This window comes from Podarcis filfolensis (assembly GCF_964270895.1).
Source record: "Podarcis filfolensis genome assembly, chromosome: 4".
In the NCBI taxonomy this organism is placed as follows: Eukaryota; Metazoa; Chordata; class Lepidosauria; order Squamata; family Lacertidae; genus Podarcis; species Podarcis filfolensis.
Window position 1 is genome coordinate 3,479,357 of NC_139607.1, and position 25,337 is coordinate 3,504,693.

The following is a 25,337-nucleotide window of genomic DNA, read 5'->3' on the forward strand; positions in this document are numbered from 1 at the left end:
AAGGAAGAAATATTCTGTTTATTTTATCAAGGGTATAAAGAATGAGCTTGCTCCAAAAGGCACAATTTACTATTAGTCAGCCCATCAGGGACACATTTCACTCACCACCTTCTATTACATTTAAAATGTTTATAGTTATTCATTTCCGATGCCTCTGTGCTCACGTTCCCCCAAGCAGTTGAAGTACTAAATGCAGCTGAGGCACTGAACCTTTAAGGATCAGCTATATGTGTTTACCTACCAAATCTAAGCTCTGATTTCAGACTAGCCTAACACAAGCTAAATTGGGAATGCTGAAATACTGACATTTCCCTGTACCTAGCTGCTTAAGCAAGGGTGAGGTTTATCTGAACAAGATTCAGCCTTAGATAGTAGAAGGATGAGCAATGACAACTGCATAATGTTTTCCAATGAGAGCTTCATTTTTGAACCTGTCTGATATTTGATGCTTTATCCAAGCAGTGTTATGCTGAAGCTGTTTACTGGTTTCTGCAGTTTGTCAGAGTCAAAAGATTTACTGCACTGCAGATCTTCCAAGGGAAAAAAGAAAGAAAGAAAAAGAGTAAAATGCTCTGATCCTTCTTGGGGGACTTGACAATCACAAAGGAAAAAGGTTCCTGTATTTCAGAGGTGGAGTTAATGGGAGGTCACTCTGCTATATTATATAGAGCAGAACGCTCCTGTTGCGGTTTTGTTAGAGGCAGAGAAATTCTGCAATGTGGTTGATGTTGTTTCAACAGGATAATCCAGCATTGTAGATCTGCCAATTAGAAATCGATATAGACCGCTTACCTTTTGCTGGATGGTGTGATGTGACGCAGCCATTGGGGAGCTGGGGGGGGCGAAGTCCTCACCCATGTGACCGCTGGCAGCATTAACAGCCTCTGCTGGTCAAGGGGTCTTCTGGGATGTCCTGCAAAGCATTGAAATTCATATTTGCCAATCATGGCCAGACTAGCGGGTGAGGTTTTGGAGATAGACCTACGGGAGCCAGTTTCCACTCAGGTCCACCTCTGTGGCTTGAATTATGACTGCACTGTGAGTGGGCAGCGAAGTCGGTGTCAGACATCCGACCTACCCACCCTGCGCAATTCAGCCCTGTCAGAAGGTAAGTGGACAGTTGTTCTAGCTAGCACAACCTTGCTTGGGAATTAATCGCCATATCTGGGGCCAGGGAGGAACTTGCCTGCAGACAAATTGGGCCCATCTGGAGGTTTTGCCTACCTCATCGCAACAGTCACAACTCTGTGGGGGAAAGACACTGGGTTGGATCCTTAGTCAAAACTGGAACAAAGTGTTTAGGGTGCCCCGGGAAAGGAGTCCATGGAAAAAGTTTTGTCTGGAGCTAGTGCCTGCCCCCCAGTCAAAGCCATGCTCACTGCTCCTGGGATTGCAGTAAGAAATGAGCTTCTGTTGCTGTAGCTGATCAGACTGGTCTGCCACGTGACCTAGGAATCCAGGATTCCTAGCCAACTATGGGTGCTGCACCTTCATGCAGATGATGCCCATGGACTCAACAAAACCATTTCCCACATTGGTTTTTAGACTGGGCCCAGAGGCAGTGAGTGGGGGGTATAAAGGTAAATAGGACTTCCAAAGTCCCTTCACCTGCCTCAACACAAGTTAACTGTGTTCCACAGCAGGCATGAACTTGCACCAAGCAGAGGGGAAAGCTAGAAGGGGATATGGTGAAGGATGCAGGTCTGCCATTCACCTTAACAGCCTCCACAGCTGTCTGGAGGCATGCCTGTGCGTGCAGGCGAGTGGCAGTAGAAATTCTGCGTGCTTGGACACTGCACCCATCACTGACTAAATTGTGTCCATGCTATTTAGCAACAGGCTGGCTGAACGCAACACACTTCACATTCTGCAATACTGGTTATCAAATGTTTATGTCCTTATTTTAGAATTGTCATATTCATCATGTTTAGGGCTATGTAACTGAACAGGAACAAATTAAATAAAGAAGTACCTACCTTTTGACTGAAGAGTGTGCTCTTCCTATCAGTACATTCTCTCAAACCACCAAAGTGTCAGAAAGTTCTTGAAATTGAAACTGACAAACATACCATTTTTTTCTCAGGGGCAAATATCAAGTTGGGAGTGTAAATAAAACCCAGCATGGATCTGCTCATCAGCATGATGAAGATCAAGTGCTTGCAAATGCTGTCAGTCCAATAAATGTCAGTTAGCGCACCAGCAAAAGGACCGACCCACCCAGAAGTTTTTCCCACCCTCACAATTTGGAAATCAACTGCTTTAGTTGATATTTAAGATGACGCTTGCATTGATCATGTGGATAGACCACTTTTCAATGTTGCAACTGTGACAAACTCCTTGTCAAATGCATTTTGCATCATATTCAGGAAAATTGGCATGCTGAAACTTTAAAAAAATGGGTAAAGCAGTTTCATTGAATATCCTTTAAATCAGTGTCTCCCAACCTTTTCCCACCATCTCCCCTTCTGACCTTGTTTCCTTCCTGTGGTTCCCCCACGGGAGGTGCCCCCTCCCATAAAAACCAATACAAAGATTCTTTTTCTTCACTTCTCACTTCCCCCTTTAGCCATCTAGCCTTGTGCTATACCCCCCCATTTACGTGATTTTTACCTGTGGCCCCCTTGGAATATTTTTTTGGGGGGCAGGGGGCATAGCTGTCAACTTTTCCTTTTTCTTGCGAGGAATCCTATTTGGAATAAAAAAAGGGAAACGTTGACAGCTATGTGGAGCTACAGCTCTTGCCCCATGAAGTTACACAAAGCAAGGGGGCATGGGAGCAACTTAGGACCAAGTAGACATACTCCTTGAAGCTCCCAATTATCACCCCTCCCTTGCCCTCCTTTTGGCAACAAAGTGTCAAAATTTAAAGTGGTAACCGGGCTCAAGCCAAACCTATGAACCATATCCTGCCCTTGAGGCCGATTGGAACTGGCTCTTCTCTGCCTTCTGCTGATGAAGATGTTCCTGGGTGGAATAAGGGAGCCTTTGCAACCATCACTTGCACCAATTTCAGGGGCAGTAGAGGCGTATCATCTCCTGCTCCCCCCCCCAAAGTAGTGGGTCTCTACCATGGTTGGAAACCTTCCAGCTGGCTCAATAAAGAACATTCAGTGTCTCTATGTATGCATTGAAGATTGCAAATAGATGCAGTCTCACTAGCTTTGGCAAAGGATGACTCACTAAGGTCATTTCCATGCTCAACATAGTACTCAGGTATACTAGGGAGTGTTGCCAATTCATTATTCTTTTCAAATAAAGAAAACTGGAGTTATTTTTGTCCACATACATTTTACTTTTGGTTGAACTTAAAGATGCAACAGTATGCCAAAAGGACATGCCCAAACCAACATAGCATCTATAAACCACCACCTATTCAGTTAGTTTATATAAAACACAGATATTGTGGTATATTGGACCACATCTCTTCAGACAGGAGTTGAGGGATAGGATAGCTGAATACTCCCCAATAAGGGGAGGGGGAGCTCTGTACTGTATTGGCCCGAATATAAACTGCACCCGCGAATAAGCTGGGGGGGGGGGGAGGCAATACCTGAATATAAGCCACTCCTTTAAAATGCCGCAGGCACTCACACCTGTAAATGGCAAATGTAGAAGAAAATCTTACGGGTACCATTCCCCCGCGCTCCAGGGCTGCTTCCGGGGGGGGGAGGGGAGCCATGCCACTTTGCTGGCAGCCTTCCCCCCTTCCTCCTTCTCAGCCGGTGTAGGGGAGGCTTGGGAGCTGTTTCATATTGTGGAAGCCAATTTTTGTAAGGTCGCGAATTTAAGGCGCACTTTAACTTTTCATGGTCAGAATTTGGAAAAAAAAGTGCAGTTTATATTCGGGCCAATACGGTATGTACAAAAACTAGCATTTTAGATAGAAGGCTAGATTAGTACTCTTCGACCCAAGTTTTCCCCATGCTGTGAAATGTGCATGTGTAAGTATGGAAAGGTAGACATTATAACACCCAACCCCCTTTTGCATTCTGAAATGTTATGGGTCAGGGACAGCTTTAACCACAACCACCGGCTTCTCTAAACCAGGCTTCAGTTATAGAACCACCTCAGACATTTTGGTGCTCCCTTTATTGGAAAAAATAAGAATATCACTTCAGGGTCACAACCCCCTGCACTTTAAAAAATAAATTTGAAGAATATTAGGGTTTTGCTTAGATTTCTTGGGGTCCTTTCTCTATCCTTTTGTTCATTTTGAACAGTCTGAAAATAGCGCCATAAAATAGGTGTGTTCTGGTATATTTCTTTGAATAGACAAGACACCTGTGGCCATAGAAAGTCTGGATCACCTACCATCATTTCCTTCATGACCTTTAAAGATGTCATTTGAAACTATTTCATTTCCAGTTGCTTCATTCTGTGCAAGATGCAATTTCAGGTCCCCAAAGTGAAATCAAGTAGCACATTTATCAGATCTGTTTCCTAACCTCCCTGTTTCTTTGCCGTTATATGTCAGGTGCAGCATACATTCAAGAAGCATGAAGATCCTGGCCTTTCAAAACACATTTCATTCTTACATCATCATCATCAGGATAAGCCTGTTTAGATGTAGGGAAGAAAACCAATTTTGATGATGAAATGCTTTTTCAGCCTTTTAGAAGATCTACGTTCAAACATAACAGTTCTCATAGTATGTTGAAGCAGTTGAAACAATATTGACCTAACTAAAGGTATTCTTGTTCTATAATCGTAAGATCACACATCACTTTAGAATCTGTCCAAATATAAGACCACACAACTCATAAATGAGGGGTGGGGATTGCAATAGTGGGGAAACAAACTACCTTTACACACCTAAACACTACAGCTACTAATAATATATTGCCGAAGTTACTGCAAAAGGTTTCAGACCATAGAACATGCTGTGATATTTCAAAGAACTGGATTTTTTCTATCAGCATTGTTTGCAAATGTAAGTTTAAGAAGAAAGTGCAGGCAAATAGAGCCTCCTACAACTGGCATTCCCCTCTGTTCCCCACAAGGTGGTCTATCACCAACTGTCCAGTAGGAAGATGTCACTGAGTAGTTCAGTGCAATTTGAACTGTGATTTGGCTTTGCTTTGAGCATCATTGTGGTAATCAAAGAAAGCCACTATGGCAGGTTTTCAACCTTTTGTGTCCATGGCTCCCTTGAGCAACTACATTATTTCTGTGGCACACCTGTGGGGCTCAGGAGCCCAGTTATATCCCCCTTGCCTAGCAGTCTCTCAGCCTTTTTCAAACACCCTCCCTTGTGGAGTGTTCCTTCAGCCTCCTCTCCCCCCTCCCTTCTCCTTGGGAGTCCTCTGGCCAGCCACTGCTGCCACCCCTGGTCTCTGAGCTGCCCCCCTGCCCCATAGAGAGGTGCCTCCTCGCACTGCCCCACAGTGCAAATCAAGGACTGCCTGAATAAAACGGGGAAGCTAGAGACCTGTGTATACCATCTTAAGCCACTGGAGGAAATCTGGGTATAACTGCAATAGGTAATGGCAACAACAACAACAAAGTCCACTTTGGTTCTTAATGCTAGGAAGACACAGAAATGATCTATATTTAACAATGAAAAGTGATCTGAGTTCTTTACATTAAAAAGCAATTCACATCTTCCAAAGGCATATTTGTCCGATTTTTAAAGGAGCAAATAAATACAGTACAAGAAGATGTGTAACAAAGAAATATACTAAATTCAATAATCCCTAAACCATTTTGGTGAGGAATTTGAAGTTTGATCTGTTTCAACATTCTGCTTTTATTTGTTCAAAAATAATTAAGGCAATGCATTTTTTAAAAATAGCTCCTACACAACATTTTGAAGAAAATTATTACCGGTAATCGGTGTGTCCAAATAATCTGCAGGTATGATCTTATAAGGATCTCATAAATGGATCCAGTTTTCCAACCCAATTAAAACCAGAAGCAATATACTATTGCAAGAGTAATTAATTAGTCAACACTGCAGTGATGTGCAATTTACAAATGAATTAAAAATACACCAATATTGATTAATTATGCGAGAAATCTCTACCAAATCCAACAGCATGCATTGTAACAAAGTGATTTAAAAAGCCAATTCTGGCAAATATTTCCTTAGGTGTCTTTCTGTGCGCAACAGAAAAATTAAGATCAGTCACAGTCAAAGAGTAACTAAGTTCCTTTAATAATCATAAATTTGTGCTAAGGCAAAATTGTGTTTATATTTCAAGTTTGAGTAACAGCTATAGGTTGGATATACATCTTATCATACATTTGATATTACTTTATGCATAGATACGCAGTGTTGTCTGTAGATTAACAATAAATGAATGCATTTTAGCACTTACCTGATGAAGAATCAAGCTATACTATTAAACTTACTTATAACTTATGTAATATTGTATTGCACTTTTTTCTACTAAAATTTCAGACTCTGCAATGCACAATACCCAGGATGTACATAGCTTGATTTGCATTTTTAAAAATTTAAGTCAATAGCTTACAATTGTTTTAAAGTGGAGCACATGGGGGGAATGAGTGTTAATCAACAGTCAACAGATCTGTGAACCAAAATTTTCCCCCTTTCATTATCCTTGAATTGTCTTCCAACTACGCAAGACATCAATGCCATATTACAGGAATACAAAGAACAATTTTGTATTCAGGCACAAAACATTATAAATCCATACATCAAATGTGCATCATGCAAAACATGTAACAGCCATGAAAAGCTTCTTTATGGTGCCAATCAGAAAATAAACATGTACTGCTTCAGAAAGCTAATGGAGATCAGTTGCTCAAAAGCTCATTTCCATCAAATACTCACAGCATGTGAAAAGCTAATGAATTAGTCTTTCTGAAAGAGAGGAACATGCTAATTTTTTACTTGCAGGTATTTCTGATTTGGAGAATTGGTCCACCTGCATTTCTGAAGTTGTATATTCTGTAATAGACATACATTTTTCTTGAACATCTTAAGGGACTCAGTTTTTGCTTTGATCGGTGAAGTCAAAGATTACAGTGCTCGTAATCTTGCTAGCAGAGCTTCTACTTCAGGAATTGCTTCTCCTTTAGAAACAAAGCCAGCAAGCTCCATTTCTTTCCCTCTACTTCCTCCATTACTAATGCCCTTCTTCCCAACAGCTGCTCTCTTTTCTACAGATGAATTAGTTTCCATCTTGAAATTAAGGTCCTTGCTCATTGGATTCCTTGTTGATGTTGTGTTCATATTGTGGTGCAAATGTAACTTTTCTGTTGGTGCTTTCTGGTTTTCTGTAAGGTAGAAAACAGATAAATTACAATTATTTTTGACTCAAGCACCCCAACTGCTGAAAACTGGCAAAGCTGTGCAATTCTACATTCTAAAGAGAAGAGCGGGTGTTTGGTTAATGAACTGAAAGAACTGAGTAGCAAAGTTTAAACTGTGATCTAACGAAAACACATTGAAGAAAAACTGTTAATAAAAATAACGAAGTCTACCCATGGACAAGTTAAATTGTATGGCTAGGTTCCAAAGAGCCACATACTGTAAGCAAGCCCAGTGGGATGTTTAAACTTTCCAAGGCATGCTTGGGTACATGGAAATGGTAGGATGGTCTTTGGAATCCTAGCCTGACATTTCATAAATATAAAGCAGGAGCGCTTCTCAAATGCTGAACACTCATCCCTCACATTGAAACCAATAACGTCTTGGAATCTTCTAAACAAAGAATTAGTCCCAGAGGAAACAAGAGAATGGTGAGCCTCACCCCCCACCCCCAAGTAACAGTTTAGCTCAGATGAGTACACTTGTCAATGAAACCGATATAGGGCGTTTTTACATTTGTAAATTCATGAAAGTGAACATAGCAGCTTCCAGATACACAGGGTTGTATCCAATAATGTGGGGATCTCATCTTCCTCTCCTCTCCCTGTACACACCAAAAATCTCATTGAGAAGGTCCCTTGGCTGGATCAGGCCATCTACTCTAGTATTCTGACTTCAAAACTCTCTAACCAGATGCAGTTGGGAATATCATGGTTCATTATTGTCCCCGTAATTTGATCTATTAAAGAGGCAAAATGAAGTGTAGATTCACTTGGGGCCTTAAACAATACATAAGGCAATTATAAAAAATCAATATACTCTTCAATTTACCTGTCTAAACAAACCTTCTGATAGATCTTATACTTTTTTCTTTTAAAAAAGGCATATTCAATATTCATGTAACCTTGAACAAGGCTTGAAAATGGTTTCAACAAACTTGACATGACATTTAGAGTTTTTTGGTTATTCGCTGAAAGATGTTCCATCATCCCAATAGTAATGACTTTGGAGCACAGGCAGTCACTCATGACAGTGTGTTTTATGTGAGTCCTGAAAATCCCAACCGAAAACAGCTTGTACATTAAAAGGCTGCTGCTGAAGATATTTACTGCACTGTCATTCCCTGACCAGGGGCTCACAATGATGGATGAGTTTTTTACACAGTTTCTTGGGCAATCTCAACGAATTTTAGAAGTATGATCACCTTTTGGCTGTTAGGAGAAAATAAAATAACCTCTTCTATCTCCTGCATCAGGGGGACAATTGTTACTTAAAATCCAATAAGAGAGAAGCAATTTTCACTTAGCTTCATTTACTGTATGAGAAAATTGCACAAACATATAACCAGAATTAGATACACACAAGACTCAAAGGAATGGCACTAAGCATGTAAGATGATTGTGCCTTTTTGAATTTACATAGTATGAATTTAAATATGCAACTGCAAAAGAGATAAATACTGGAATGATTATACTAGCCTGAAAAAGAAGAATAGCCATATTAGAGACAATTCAAAACTTAATAAAGGCTCCTGGTATGGCTCTTGAACAAGAAAACTATTTTCTTCCTATCATGCAATTTGTAGAAATTCCCATGTTCAGCTAGACTTTGATATGAGGGCATTTTAACCTTTTTACACATTTGGGGTCATAACTCACCCTAAAACATGCAAAACTAGCCTACTCCACTTAAGACCGCTTGCTGTTTCCTTAAAGTACAGGAATTGGCTCTCCTGTGGTACTGAAACTCCCCTCCCCATTCTGTCTATATATATTTGTGTGTTTTAATTTTAAAGTTTCTTAAAAGGGCATCAACATGGTGAGAGACCTTTTTTTGTTGGTGCAACAGTTAACACATGCAAATGTTAACCATTCAATATCCATGGGGCAGTATTTAATTAACTCTTTTCACTGATACAAGGGGATTCGTAGATGCCCAGTGCAGTTTAGGGGAAACCTCAGAACAGATGTAGGTGGTGTGGGGCGGAGGGGGGGGGATAGAGTGGTTCCAGGATGCAGGGGAAAATCCTGGCACTGATGAACAGTAGTCTTAGCTCTTTATTGCATATACGAGTAGCTCCAAAACTGCATGTGGTTTTCAGCTTCAAACAAAAATGTATGAATAAGCATCAGGGGGTCTGAGAAAATAATAATTCTTATGGATGTATTACATTCATATCCAATGTTTGCGCCATCTTAAGCTGTAGCAATTGCCATGAGGGTGCATAACTACTGTAGATTGTTTTGATTGTTGTTAGTGAGAAGTGCGTTTTGTGAAGCAGCTCTGGATATGAACAAAAGCCCGGATTCAAGTACATCTTAGTCCTTTTATGTGACAGTCCTTTCAAGGAGTCTAGGGCAGTACACATTCCCCATCCTGTTTATATCCTCGACAAGCCTGTAGGGTAGGCTAGACTCAGAAAAATTACCCCAGATAAGCCAGTGAGCTTCCTAGCTGGGTTGGCGTTTGAACTGGGTCTTCTTACTCTTGGGCTTTCAATGGGAGAATAGGTATCAGGGGCCACTGTTCTGCAGTAGTTCCTGGGTTGTCTCAGTGATTATCTCTAGGGACAGTTCCAGAAGATACCACTGGAAGGGTGTCCCTGAGTTCCCTGGCTCTTGAGTTATGAGATGCCTCTTGTCTCCAATGCTATTCAACCTCTATATGAAGCCTTTGGGAGCAAGTCAACAGGACATATGAAGTGAGGGGGCATTATTACAGTGATGCTACTCAACTCTATTTTTCGGTAACAATTGAGATGGCTGTGCAGGTCCTGTACTGGTGTCTAGAGGCAGAGGTGGGCTGGATAAGGTTTAATAAACTGAATCTGACAAGCTGGGCACTTTGAGCAGCTCCCATGTACAGGAAGTTGTCTATGCCATTTCTGAACTGGGACAGCCTGACCACATTGCCCATGCATTGCTAACCTCAATATTATATTTCTGCAATGTGCTCTGTGTGGGGCTACACACGAGATTGGTCTGGAGGCTGCAGCTAGTACTGAATGTGGTGGCTAGAATGCAGTGGCCAGGTTGCTTGTGAGGGCAAACTACCATCAGCATACAGCAGCTTGTTTGTGGTATTTGCGATGAGTGCCAATCTGCTCCCAAGCCAAGTTCAAGTTTTGGTACTAACATATCCAGCCCTATACAGCTTGGGACCAGGTTATTTTACAGACCACATTGCCCCTTATATACACATCAGGTCACTATGTTCTGTAGGAGAGTGTCTCCTTCAAGTTCCTGTTGTTGTTGCTGCTGTAATTGTTAAAAAATATATACCACCCTTCACCTGAAGATGTTAGGGTGGTTCACAAGATAAAAATACAGAATAAAAGCACAAAAGAAATAGTTAAAACAAAAACAAAACCCCCCCAAACCCTCCCACAAATACACGGGCACCGTAGAATAGGCCGTAGAATATTAATCAGCCAAAGGCTTGGTTGAAGAGAACATTTTTGCCTGGTGCCTAAAAGACGTATAATGAAGGTGCCAGATGAATTTCCCTGGGGAGAGCATTCCACAAACGGGGAGCCACTGCAGAAAAGGCCCATTCCTATGTGGCCGCCCTTTGGACCTCACGTGGAGGAGCCTCAGATGATAAACACAGAGTCTGGGATGGTTTATATGGGGAGAGGCGGGCTTTGAGGTGTTGTGGTCCTGAGCCCTTTCAGGCTTTATACGTAGGTCAAAACCAGCACTCTGAATTGGGCCTGGAAGCTAATTGGTAACCAGTGCAGTTGAACTGGGATCGGTATAAAATACTCAAACTGCCTTGCCCTGGTGAGCAACCTGGCTGTTGAAATTCTAAACCGGTTGCACCAAAATATTAGAAGTCCACTCTACAGTGATTCAGAAGTAAGTTCTCTGTAAGGCTTCCCCTGTTCTGTGAAACAGCATGCTCACTGAGCTACAACAGATACCCAGTATCTCTACTTCATGGAAACAAGAGAGAACATTTTTGTTCTAACATGTACCATATTTTTCGCCCTATAGGACACACTTTTTTCCCCTCCAAAAATGAAGGGGAAATGTGTGTGCGTCCTATGGGGCGAATGCAGGCTTTCGCTGAAGCCTGGAGAGCGAGAGGGGTCGGTGTGCACCGACTCCTCTCGCTCTCCAGGCTTCGCGGACCTCTCCGCAAGCAGCGGGAGTGCTCCCGCTGCTTGCGGAGAGTTGCCAGCATGCCGAAGCCTGCGCGCGCTGAGACTCCCACGGCTTGCAGAGAGCTGCCTGTTTGGGGGCTGGGGTCGGGGGAAGCTCGGGCCTCCCCCGCCCCAGCCCCGCGCCTGGGGGGGAAATAATTTTTTCCCCCTTTATTTCTCCCCCAAAAACTAGGTGCACCTTATGGGACGGTGCGTCCTATAGGGCGAAAAATACGGTATTCCTGGGTAGAGCAATAGGGCTCTGCCACAGCTGCTCATTTTTAATTGTTTTAAACTCATCTTATTTGTTGTGCTGCTTTGTAACTGTTTTTATTATATTTTGTACATTGCCTTGGGGCATAGGTGGAAGGCAATTAATAAATAATAATATTAGAAACCATTTAATAGTTAGTAGTACTCCTTCACTCAACCATTAAAAAACAACAGTAAAGGAATGTAGATTTACCCATCAGAATTGGGATTGGTTGTAGCTCTGTTCAATAAAGTCCCTGGGGCAAACCTAGATTAGCAACCCCATAATGTCTGAAAAGGCCTTGTGAAATTGCATAAAACCATAGTGAATGTTTGTATGCCCAAACATGTTGTACACCTCATCCCCTACGTCCTGCAAAAATACACTTTCTACCATGGGTATTAAATAGCAGTTGTTCGATTTCATAATCTAATTCTTAGTGGCGAGTGGCAAAGTCTGACATTTTCCACTTTGGTAAGTTGATAGCAGCATCTTAGAGCACCTCTAGCTCTACGCATTCCATTCAGAGATATTTTCTTGGGTTTCTTTTTCTTTCCTGCCGCTTCACTTTTGATTGCTGGAAATTGTGTTTGAAAGCCAGGTTCACTACATGGCTCAGAGCTGATTCACATTATTTTTTCTGACTTGGATATAATTACTCATGTCAAGAAGAGAGCATTAAATGTAAGATGCAAGGAACTTTCAGCATTTCTCTCTGGGTATATGCATCAGGAAGCAGATAAATGTAATAGGTATCCAACAAGCATACCTAGGGAAAAACAGATACTTTGTGATTTGCACTTGCTGTTTTCTACATGAATATTAATCTTCAAGTTGAAAAAAGGAGAGGTGAAACTGTATTTATGTCATTGCTTACAGTCGCGCTTATTTGAATCCTAGATTTTGGAAAGGTCTCAAACTCAAGATTATGCTTACTGGAACTCATCTTTCTTGGATCAAAGATGCATGTGGTCTGTGCACAGGAACTTGTTTCTAAGCTTACAGTGGCTGTCCATCTGTCCATCCCAGCAACAGAAAGGAGAACTGAGTGAGCATTTACAGATGTGTTGTTTTGAACAGTTTTAAATCTGATAATTGCAGAATGTGTCTAAAGCTGATTCATATTACAATTAGGCATATGAAATGCCCATACTGTTAGATATACTGATTTAATTTGTTGAAATGGGATTGCTTAAATAGATATTGCTGTGTGTTTACAGAAAGCACTTTCAAGTTTTGATTAGTTACTAGCTGATTCTAGTATGTGCTCCAGTAGCTTTCATGTGGTTAGTTAACTTTGGTCACATGAGAAGTACCAAGTCACATACTCTATTTTGTGTGAGTTCACTGCGATGTCACAGCATAAAGAGATGGCTGTATAAAGAAGCTTCTCTGAACACTGCTAGAAGGAAAGTGTTAATGTTTTTTCTCTGAACAGAGAATACAGAGAGGGCTCTCTATGAATAGAGAGACAGCAGTGCAGCAGCTATTGGGTCTCTGAATGGAACAGAGAAAGGTTGAAATGTGAATCTCTTCATGGAGCTGCAAGGCCTATAGGAAAGTACAGACCGAGTGCAGAGCTGTAAGAGGGACACACAGGTTATGATTTAAAACAAGAAGCTATATTTTAAGTGAAACTGAGCCTATACTTGGATAAGCATGTCTTGCGAATGCGAATACCATATTTTTTGCCCTATAGGACGCACTTTCCCCCCTCCAAAAATGAAGGGGAAATGTGTGTGCGTCCTATGGGGCGAATGCAGGCTTTCGCTGAAGCCTGGAGAGTGAGAGGCGTCGGTGCGCACCGACCCCTCTTGCTCTCCAGGCTTCAGGAAGCTATCCGCAACCCTCGCGTGCCCGGCAGGAGGTCCCGCTGGGCGCGCAAGGCTTGCGGGCAGCAGCCTGGAGCCTGAAGCATGGGGCGTGCTGCGTAGCACACCCCGTGCTTCGGACAGATGTGGGCAAGCCTCGCGCGCATGGAAGGGAGGTCCCGCCGGGCGTGCAAGGCTTGGGGCGGCAGCCTGCAGCCCGAAGCAGGGGGCCAGCTGCAGAGCCCGCCCCCTGCTTCGGGCAGATATCCACAAGCCTCGCGCGCCCTGCAGGAGGTCCCGCCGGGAGTGCAAGGCTTGGGGCGGCAGCCTGTTCTGGGGGCTGGGGTCGGGGGAAGCTCAGGCTTCCCCCGCGCCAGCCCCCGCTCCTGGGGGAATTTTTTTCCCCCTTTATTCCCCCCCCCCCAAAAAAACTAGGTGCGTCCTATGGGGCGGTGCATCCTATGGGGCAAAAAATACGGTATATTCTTTTATCATCTGCTCTGCAAGTAAAGCTTTTGAATATTTAAGAAATGTCTGGCCACTGCTTTAATTCCTAAAAGGGAATTGACCTAATGCTCAATTTTGATGGAAGAATTGTGAGGGCATTGTATAAAGCAAGATGACCCCTATAGTCATCTTTGACTGGACTTAACCATCCAGGGGTCCTTTTCCTTTACTTTTAATTTAACATGAATACATCACCCCTTTCCAAGCTTTCCAATATGGTCATGATAATATATAAAAATATATATTATATATATTATATAACTGTACTACTCCAGTAGTACTTGAAAGTGCACTGCCAGTACTAGTCATGAGAGAGAGACAGTGTACCAATGGGTCACATCCCGACCTCAGCTGGGTTATAGCAATGGCCCTGTCACCCCCTTCCCCTTTTCCTTTAGTGGGGACCAGAGGCCATGGAAGGAAGCAGGAAGCCTGTGCCGTTACGAGTTGGGCAGAAAAGGGGATTAACCTATTGGCTGTCTCTTAGTGCAGACTCAGTTGGGCCTGAGCCTCCACAACCACCAATGGCCATGAACCACCACTAGCAGCAAGAGCAGCAAATACGTTATATGCTAATGATAATATTTTATTCTCTTATTATTCTGTTTTAAATGTGCAGTTTATATTTGACTTCCTTTAGCAATGTTTTCTTTTGAAATCTTTAAGATTTCCTGAAAGACCTACATTGGCTCCCAATACGTTTCCGAGCACAATTCAAAGTCTTGGTGCTGACCTTTAAAGCCCTAGACTAAGTTTACCAGACGTCCCCGTTTCCCAGGGACAGTCCCTGGATTTACAAATCAGTCCCCGTACGAAATCCATTGAAGTTGAAAAGTGTCCCCAGATTCATTGGAAAAAATCTGGTAACCTTACCCTAGAAGGCCTCGGCCCAGTAGACCTGAAGGAGCATCTCCACCCCCATCGTTCAGCCCAGACGCTAAGGTCCAGCTCTGAGGGCCTTCTGGCGGTTCCTTCACTGCGAGAAGTGAGGTTACAGGGAACCAGGCAGAGGGCCTTCTCGGTAGTGGCACCCGCCATGTGGAACGCCCTCCCAGCAGAGGTCAGGGAAAGAAACAACTATCCGACATTTAGAAGACATCTAAAGGTAGTCCTTTATCTGAAGGCAGATAAGCTGCCCAGAGTGACTGGGAAATAGTAACAACAACAACAAACAAACATAATTTTTGTTAACTTTGTTACATTAAATGTGCATTCTGTAGTTGACGTTTTTGTAATGTTTTATTTTAAAATATTTAAGAAGTTAGGAAAGTTTTTAATGTTTGATATTCGATCACTTTATTATTATTATTATTATTATTATTATTATTATTATTATTATTTTGGGAGCCGCCCAGAGTGACTGAGGAACCCAAGCCACATGGGCGGGGTATAAGTAATACGGTATATTATTATTATTATTATTATTATTATTATTAAGCTAATATTTTACTTTCCTGTTAATTACATTGCTTTGAATTTATACTATATATTTGACTTTCTTCAGTAATGTTTTATTCTGGATTGCTTTATTTGATGTTTTAATGTGTTGTAAACCATCATGAGTTTTTTTCTTAAAAATATTAAATGGTATACAAATGAAATTAATAATAATAATTAACAGACAAACTTTTCTCACCCTATATGACAAGCCATGCCTACAAAAATTCCATCTCTTATGTAATCGTTAAAGATACAGAAACTCAATCTTCTCTTACAACTCTTTGTCCTGGAGAGAAAAGCTGGAAGTTGGCAAAGTATGGTTACAAAAAAGCCCAAAAATCTCCTAAGAATAGGTTCCAGGGTACAGTTAAAAATTCTGGGACTGAAAATTGAAGATTACAAAGTATAAGATTGCAACACCCAAGTAAAAGTCACGCAACCCTTTCACGCTTGCAGCTGTAGTATGATGCCAGGTCAGCTTATACAATCCATGCAACCTTGAAATGTTCGCCTGAACCCCTTCCTCTAACACTACATTCTCCCTCCATTATTCAGCATCACCCTTCACCTAAACTAAGAAGAAGCGACAGAGTAAGGTCAATTGTCAAACTACTTCAAGGAAGAAGCTTTGTGAGCTGTTGACAGAGAAAGCAGGAGATCTGAGGTGGTGGAGAGATGAGATGTAGTGTGTGGGAAAGGGTGGGGGCTGGAACTCACACAAATTGATTCCAGGGCAAGTAGCATAGAACAGGAGCAGCAGGCAGGCAAGAGAGGTAAAGTGGGCTAATACCGAAATAACCAGAGAAATTGTGAAAATTAAAATCTACTATTGAGAATTTGTTGAGAGGAACATTTGATGCAGTCCAGCAACTGCCAGCAGTTGTTTACAATGAGGCAGTGGAGCTGGCTTCCTGTGCTAAAATGTGGTGAATTCACTAGATATTGGAAGTCAGTGTCATGCTGCATGTATCAGCATTTAGATTCTGAGCTAACAGTGCTACATTTACACTGAATTGCAAGAGGCTGCTTGCTGTATTCCAAATTGAAGCGGTATTTACAAATGACTCACCCAAAGTGGTTCCTTCTGCCTTCCAGGTTTCTCCTTTGCCTATTAGTATGTGGGCAAAGACATCCACGCATACGGTTTGGATGGCTATAAACCACACTTTCAGAAAGCAGCCCCTTGTGAAGTCTATTGTTGGCATGGTATGTAAATACATAAGGAATTAAATGTGTAAAGGCTTTATTTGAGTGTGGGATCCACTACAGAAGGAGTAGCATCCATGTTAGTAAGAGGTTAATAAAGTCTAGCAGTGAGGTAGGAAGTACAGTATTAGTTCTCCCCCACCCAAAATCTGGAGAGTAGAACAGATTCTAGGTCTAATCCAGCTCTAGTGGCATACAGCAAAGCATGTGTCCACAATCTCTCTTACTAGGGTAGTCTTTCTTTGCTCTTGGAAGTACTTGATGTCCCAAGATTAATACTGTTCTTTGGGAATAGAAATCAAATTAACTTTACAACAGCCTGGCTTAATTCAGAACGTTGATGTTTTTAAACACTTGTGCAGAGCTTAAAAAGTAGAACAAGCCAGCTCTAGGCTAGCTTTACTTGTCCTTTGTATTTCAGGGGCATCCATGAAGAGTTGTGGTTATCAGTGAGGTACTAGCTATGTCACCTTCTCCTAAAGGTGTTGGAAAGCAAAATATCTGATTTGAGATGACAGTGAAGCTAGCTCTTGGAATGTGTTTAGAAACGTAATGCAGCTGCCAAGTATGAAGAGAGAACCAAATAGGAAAAGCGGGGAATATGCCTATTTGGGTATAAAAAGCAGATTATGGCACGAGAATGGACATATTAGCAACAGTGCAATCCTACTTAATCCTATAATAATATTTTTATTATTTATTACCCCCCATCTGGCTGGGTTGCCCCAGCCACTCTGGGCGTCTTTCAACACCTATACAAACATAATAAAACGTCAAACATTAAAAACTTCCCAATACTCTGGTCTATGGAACGCTCTCCCCAGGGAAGTTTGCCTGTCACCTTCATTATACATCTTTAGGCACCAGGCAAAAACGTTCCTTTTTAACCAGGCCTTTGTTGATTTGATTGACATCCTATGTGCTATGTACTGAAGTTCTCACCCTGGCCATCAGGGGTATCGTTGCATATACTTTTCACTCAGGTCCACGTCAGTTACCTTAGGTGGGAAACCCTGGGTGGTTGTTGCTACAATATTGCTACAATGTTGACAGCCGGCTGCCTATAAAAGCAGGCTGGCTGAGCTGTTTGCTATTCAGTTCTGTTTCAGCTTACAAATAAAGAGCTGCTTTGGAGAAATCGCTGCGTCGTCTGCTATGTCTACCCACTATTTAACACTATGCCCTTATAAAAAAATATTTTTGGGGGGTGTTATTGGGTTGTTTTTATTTTGATTATATGTTTTGTGTTCTGGCTTTGTTCTGTGAGCCACCCTGAGACCTCCAGGTATAGGGCAGAATATAAATTCAATAAATAAATACAGTCAAACATCTGCTTACATATCCCTTCGGTTACATAAATTTCAGGATACGTAAGTGGCAAACCCGGAAGTATATTTCTGGGTTTTTGCCATGCGTGCATGTGCAGAAGTGGTCCTTCTGGTTGCGAAAACCTTGGGATCTGGCTGGACCTCCGGAACAGATTCCGTCCGCAACTGGAGGTACCATTGTAAATAAAAATACAAGGCTGCCTTCAGATGTCTTCTAAAAGTTGTGTAGTTCTTTATCTCCTTGACATATGATGGGAGAGTGTTCCACAGGGTGGGCACCACTACCAAGAAGGCTCTCTGCCTGGTTCCTTGTAACTTCACTTCTCACAGCGAGGGAACCGCCAGAAGGCCCTCAGTGCTGGACCTCAGTATCCAGGCTGAACGATGGGGTGCAGACGCTCCTTCAAGTATACAGGACCGAGGCTGCTTAGGGTTTTAAATGTCAGCACCAACACTTTGAATTGTGCTCGGAAACGTACTGGGAGCCAATATAGGTCTTTCAAGACTGGTGTTATGTGGTCTCGGCGGCCGCCCCCAGTCTAGCTGCTGCATTCTGGATTAGTTGAAGTTTCTGAGTCACCTTTAAAGGTAGACGCATGTAGAGTGCATTGCAGTAGTCCAAGCGGGAGATAACCAGAGCATGCACCACTCTGGTGACACAGTGTGCAGGCACTGCATCCTAATCAACAGTAAGTCCTATTGAGCACACACCAACTGTACTGAATTGCATTCTAGGAGCAGCATACATTCCAGCTAAGCAAGAAAGCTTATTGGACTTAAAAGACTATATAAACACTAGTAGAAACAGATATTCTGTTGTCTCACTTGATACATACATAACCTGTTCCCTACCACAGAAACAACAGCTCTTTTGCAAAAGTCCTAGGTGAGGTGGAAAGCTCAAAGGGCATGTTACAAATGTCATCTGTTGAAGCAAGATCAGCGCAATTACTGGCAAGATGGATTTATTATATATAGATATGCACCTTGTGGTCTATTGAGACCACATAGTTGCATGGATGATTACAAAAATATATGGATGTCAAGGCTTTCATGTGAAACAGCTCAAGGGAGCACATCTTACATATTAAATGCTTAAAACTAAGCAAACATTTTATTTGCTCCCTTCTCTATCTGGGGAACAAAGAATATGATTTTATGAGTTTGAGGCCTTATTGGCAAAATTACAATTGACAAAACATTGGATCCACATGCCATCCACCCAAGAATTTAAATGCAAAATTGCTAAACTGCTAATACAAAAAATGTAAAGCACTAAAGATCTCAAATGCAAAATTGTTAATCTAACAAAAAATATGTAAGCTGTCCCTAATATCAGCCTCTATATCTGAGGACCGGAAAGTTTCCATTACAAAAAAAGTGCTTAATATATGCTTAAAAATTTATGCTTAACCAGTTAGCTCAACATCTGTCCCAGGAAAACTAGCGGAAAGCACGATTAAGGATAAAATTACCAAGTACAGTGGTACCTCGGGTTACATACGCGTCAGGTTACATACGCTTCAGGTTACAGACTCCGCTAACCCAGAAATAGTACCTCGGGTTAAGAACTTTGTTTCAGGCTGAGAACAGAAATTGCACAGCGCCAGTGGGAGGCCCCATTAGCTAAAGTGGTGCTTCAGGTTAAGAACAGTTTCAGGTTAAGAACGGACCTCCAGAACGAATTAAGTACTTAACCCGAGGTACCACTGTATATAGAAGAACAAGTGTTGCTGAATTGGAACCAGCATGGCTACTGTAAGGGTAAGGCAGGGGTCGGCAAACTAAGGCCTGTGGGCCGGATCCGGCCCAATTGCCCTCTGGATCCAGCCTGCAAACGGTTCTGCAATCGCTGCTTGGGTCGGCACAATCACCATTTCCCCCCCACAATTTTTACGGGTGCCATTTTTTTTGCAATTCCCCTCCCTCACCGCGCCGTCATCTCCTCCCTCCCTCTTCCTGGCTTCTCCCCGCCCTGCGGAGGAAGGGGCTGGGCTTTGATAGGAAGCCTCATGGCCCGCTTGCCGGCCTCTCCCCATGGCCGCGCTGTGGGCTGGAGCTTGGCGCGCCTGCTGGCCCCGTGCCTGGGAAAGCTGGCCCAAAAAGGAGAGGCGGTGGTGCCACCTCCCAACCACAGGCAGAGCGGCAGAGGAGGTCGGCAGGGGGAGAGAGAGAAGCCCCCTCCGCCGCGTGCAGTCCGGCCCGCCACTAGGTCTGGGGGATGGTGAACTGGGCCCCTCAAAAAAAGTTTGCTGACCCCTGGGGTAAGACCTGTTTCACTAACTTATTAGATCGGAGAGTTGTTTCAGTTGACATTGTGTACTAAACTCTTTCAATGAATGACTTCCATAACTCCTTATCTATACCTAAAAACGAAATATGGTTCAAATTATGTGTTAGCTTAATATACCTATGTAGAATAATGCTATACACATACCATTATTATATAAGCATCTCTCTGATGACTTTCTATGTTTTTGTGTTGAAAAATAAAAATAAAGTTTATTAAATAAATTAAATCAAAAATACGTTTTACAAAGCAGCTCACCAAAGACTGAATAGGTTTAGAAGTTAATAATAAAAGGAGAACTCTTGCAGATCAGTAACTGGTAATGAAACAGCTGAGTAGGAATAAATGGTCAGTTTTCCTAATGAAAGGCTATAGAAAGTGGAGACCCCCAAGGACTGGTACTGGGACCTATGCTTTTAACTTGTTCCTAAATAATTTAGAGTGATGGGTGAGGAAAGCCCTAAAAGGATCTCTTTAAAGTGAGCGAATGGGCAGTAAAATACCAAATGCAGTTCAATGTAAACAAGTGTAAGGTGATGTAGGCAAAAAAAATTCTAAATTTCACACATATGCTTATGAGGTTTGAACTGAGAGTGGCTGACTTAGAACGCCATTACCTTGTGGTTGTAGTGAACACCTTAATGTCTGAAATTTAAGATTATATATATAGTTTAGGAAACAGAGCAGAAAATTAACCCAACAAAGAAATTAGAGTCTTTAACACTCCAGTGAGGGTGGCGACAGTAGGTAGAACAATATTTTGTTTCTCTCTGCCTGCTTCAGTTTAACTAAGCAGCTCTGAAAAGTGGATGTCTAGACCAAGAGGCAATAGTACAAACAGAAGGTTGGAGATCATCATGGGATATTTATTATGCAACAAGTTGAATTCAATCAGAAGCATGTAAGTTTGTGTGTGTGTGTAAAGGAAATATTTATGATAATACCAGAGCATCTGCTGATTACAGGGAAAGCTGTAGGAGAAACACCACTAAATCACTGAACCATCTTGACAGTGTCTGGGTTTTCAAGTCACATTATAATAAATATTTGATATAAACCATAGCACAGAATTAAATAGAAAGCATTATGGAGAAAAAAGTCAACAAAAGTTTTATAAAGGGATTTATGACTAAATCTTTTCAACAGAATGATTTTACTCACAGCAGTTAACAGTGGAATTTTATGTGTCTACTACTTAGAAGTAAGTCCTACTAATTTAAGTATGACTAGTGCACTTAAAAGCAACATTTAATGTTTTTTTCATATTGCCTGATATTAACTTCTTCCTTCCTTAACAGACTTATATAAAACTAATCCACATATTTTTATTGAAATATCACTGCACAAACATGGCTGTGATGCTTTTATTCCTCAAGAATCTCTAGTTATAAAAGCAGCATTTGACCTATACTGTACAATACATCAGAACAGCGTCTGAAAAATAACACACACAAATATGATAGGCAACAGTGAAATTATGTGGTGAAACCTAGCACCCAAACTCTGAAAAATAAGGTAGTAAGGATTCTTCTACAACTCTGCTTCATCATCTCAGTTCTTTGGTGTATCATATAATATATTCTGTCAGAGAACTGCTCTTAAGGGATTTAGCAGCCAGTTGCCATGCTTCCCAGGCTACTATTACTGTTACTTCCCTGGGGTTGTGGAAGTTCAGGGAACACAGTTTACTTCATCCTTCACTGTCCAATCCTCAGCTCTAGTTTAATAGGATGTCAATGAACATTTTTATTTTTTTATTTTTGCTTTTTATGATTAACTGGGAACGGAAGCATTGAGAAGGTGCTGCTTTCTAAAGAAACCTTGATGAATTATTTTTTTTTCTTTGATAAAATTTACATACCACTTGATTGTAGAAAAAACCTCAAAAACCTCATCAATGCCTGTCATTTAAAAGCTGGACCACTTATTTTAGATTGCAAAGGTAAACCCATAACATACAGGGCATTTTCGTAAGTGACCTTAAGATCTGCTGCAAACATATTAGGGAGTGACCTGGTGGCTCCTCCTTCTCTCCTCCACCCACTGGTGTACATTCTGCAGTACATTGCCTCATTTGATTTAGTGTTGGATTTGCACCAGCATGACTTGAATCCTGGGCTTAAATTGTGTTTGCAAGCTATATTTAAATTCCACCTTTAAATTCTGCCTTCTTACTATGGGGTAAATAGATGCTTCACTTTGCCAAGACATCAGCATCTCCATCCTGATTTAAGTGCTTTTTTTGCTCCTACTCCTCTCCCTCTCTGATGGTGTTACAAATTGTAAATTGAAAAAAATATTAATGTTTTAAGGCTGATATAAATTAAGTTGAACTAGCTAATAATTCTTTAATTTTTAAAATGAAGGGGTGACTAAATTGTGGCTCTACAGTGCTAGGCTACACCTCCCATCAGCCAGTGGCCAATGATCAGGGATGATGTGATGATGTGCCAACATTATCAGCAACTGGTTAACAACCCATGGCCTAGGAAAGCCCAAGGTGTTAAAGCTTCCCAGTGGACCTGAGGAGTGCCTGAATGGGACACCATTGGGAACCCCCTGCAAGGGATTTTCAGATGGGAAGGGCAAAAAGAGTAGAAACAAAATGGCTGGAACTGATAGCTCAAGCTGTTAAGTGCAGTGTACTTTTAAAAAATATTTTCTGATAGGAAACATGCCACATAAGGTATCAAGTCAGGAATGCCAAACACCTGAAGAAGAAACACATCTGTGACTTAATCCAGAAATATTTTTAGCTGTTGGCAGAATTTCATGCAAAATTTATTCAGTTTTAATAATTTACTTAGTGCATTTCCATAAGTATCATAAAAAGCAGTAGCTAATAAAAAGATAAATACCTTAATCATCCTCTCATTTTCCAGCAAATCACAGCCATTGCTTCATAATTATTAACATTATTACATTCTAGTAACAAAAATTCTGCTCAACATGAGCCATTAACCACGGCCTCATTTGAACATATGCAGCATCTTTATTCAAAATGGAATATAAGCGCTCCAAGAGCCCCCTTCAGTGCATGGAAGGTTTGAGTATATGTGCCTAGTTTGCCCCATTTTGCTCCTCAGTAGGACCTTACAAGGGGTTCTGAAACTCCCTCTGCAGACATGAGGATTGGGTTGTGTTAATCTGTTGTTCGTGATTCCTTGTTACCTGCTTTAAGGTTTGGATCTATGACAAAGGGACATTATATTAAAACTAGCAATGATCTGGCCTTTTTTGTGGGCAGCACTAGAGTAAGACAGACTTTCACACCACCATTTATATGGTCCCATTCACTGAATGAGTCTTGTAAGACTTGTTGCTAGTATAACCAGGGAAGTAGCTAAAATTGCCTTTGTGGCCTTAAGAATGTTACACAAGGTTCAAGGGCACAATATAGTTAAATTGCCATGACACACCCAATGAATTATAATTGGCAAAATTTTGGATTACTATTATGTGTCTAGGACAATTTACTTTCACTGGTTCACGGTTTACCGTATTTTTCGCACCATAGGACGCACTTTTTCCCTCCTAAAAAGCAAGGGAAAATGTGTGTGCGTCCTATGGAGCGAATGCAGGCTTTCACTGAAGCCTGGAGAGCGAGAGGGGTCGGTGCGCACCGACCCCTCTCGCTCTCCAGGCTTCAGGAAGCTATCCGCTAGCCATGGGAGACCCAGCTCTCCCACGGCTAGCGGAGTGCTGCATTAATCCCGAAGCTTGGGGCGTGCGGAGCTCAGCGCGCCCCAAGCTTCTGGGTGCCGGCAAGGTCTCCGCTAGCCGTCTAGCGGAGACCTTGCCGGCACCCAGAAGCTTGGGGCGCGCTGAGCTCCGCACGCCCTAAACTTCGGGATTAGCGCAGCGCTCCGCTAGCCGTGTCTAGGCTGCGGATAGCAGCCTGCTTCCCGGAGCGTCGGGCGCCCTGAAAGCAGAGCGCCCGGCGCTTCGGGAACACATCCGCAGCGTGGGGAGCCTTGCAGGAGTTCCCCGCAGGGCTCCCCACGCTGCGGATAGCAGCCTGCCGCCCGGCGCAAGGGGCGCCCTGAATCAGAGCGCCCCTCGCGCCAGGCAGACATCTGCAGCGTGGGGAGCCCTGCAGGAGTTCCCCGCAAGGCTCCCCACGCTGCGGATAGCAGCCTGCCGCCCGGCGGGTGGGGCGCCCTGAAGCAGAGCGCCCCTCGCGCCAGGCAGACATCTGCAGCGTGGGGAGCCCTGCAGGAGTTCCCCGCAAGGCTCCCCACGCTGCGGATAGCAGCCTGCCGCCCGGCGGGTGGGGCACCCTGAAGCAGAGCGCCCCTTGCGCCAGGCAGACATCTGCAGCGTGGGGAGCCCTGCAGGAGTTCCCCGCAAGGCTCCCCAAGCTGCGGATAGCAGCCTGCCGCCCGGCGGGTGGGGCGCCCTGAATCAGAGCGCCCCTCACGCTGGGCAGACACCCGCAGCGTGGGGAGCCCTGCAGGAGTTCCCCGCAAGGCTCCCCAAGCTGCGGATAGCAGCCTGCCGCCCGGCAGGTGGGGCGCCCTGAAGCAGAGCGCCCCTCGCGCCAGGCAGACATCCGCAGCGTGGGGAGCCCTGCAGGAGTTCCCCGCAAGGCTCCCCAAGCTGCGGATAGCAGCCTGCTGCCTGGCGGGTGGGGCGCCCTGAAGCAGAGCGCCCCTCGCGCCAGGCAGACATCCGCAGCATGAGGAGCCCTGCAGGAGTTCCCCACAGGGCTCCCCACGCTGCGGATAGCAGCCTGCTGCCTGGCGGGTGGGGCCCGCTGAAGCAGAGCGCCCCGCGCGCCAGGCAGACATCAGCCAGCCCCACAAGCTCGGGGGACAGCAGGGAGGCGCAGCGCCACCATCCCGCTGTTCCTCGACCTGGTTCGGTTTCCCTGACCTGCTTTTGGGGGGGAAATAAAAGGGAATTTTTTTTCCTTTATTTCCCCCCAAAAAAACTAGGTGCGTCCTATGGGACGGAGCGTACTATGGTGCGAAAAATACGGTATATTTTTGCAAGATTTTTTTCTTTTCTTTTCTTATCTTATCGCAACAGCATACAGTTAATGCAATAAGGCTGATGAACTGAAAAACAAAAGCCAATAAT

The 25,337-nt window shown here is 43.1% G+C and overlaps 1 protein-coding gene across 1 annotated transcript in view; it reads right to left on the reverse strand.

The window, feature by feature from the left end:
* Positions 1–5,514: 5,514 nt before the first annotated feature.
* The window catches only part of DIAPH3 (diaphanous related formin 3), a 123,359-nt gene continuing 103,536 nt past the window's right edge, over positions 5,515–25,337 (reverse strand). The window contains exon 28 of the mRNA XM_083610496.1: positions 5,515–7,242. Within this exon, the coding sequence (XP_083466622.1) occupies positions 6,986–7,242 (257 nt within the window). The 3' untranslated portion in view covers positions 5,515–6,985. The remainder of the gene's footprint in view (positions 7,243–25,337) is intronic.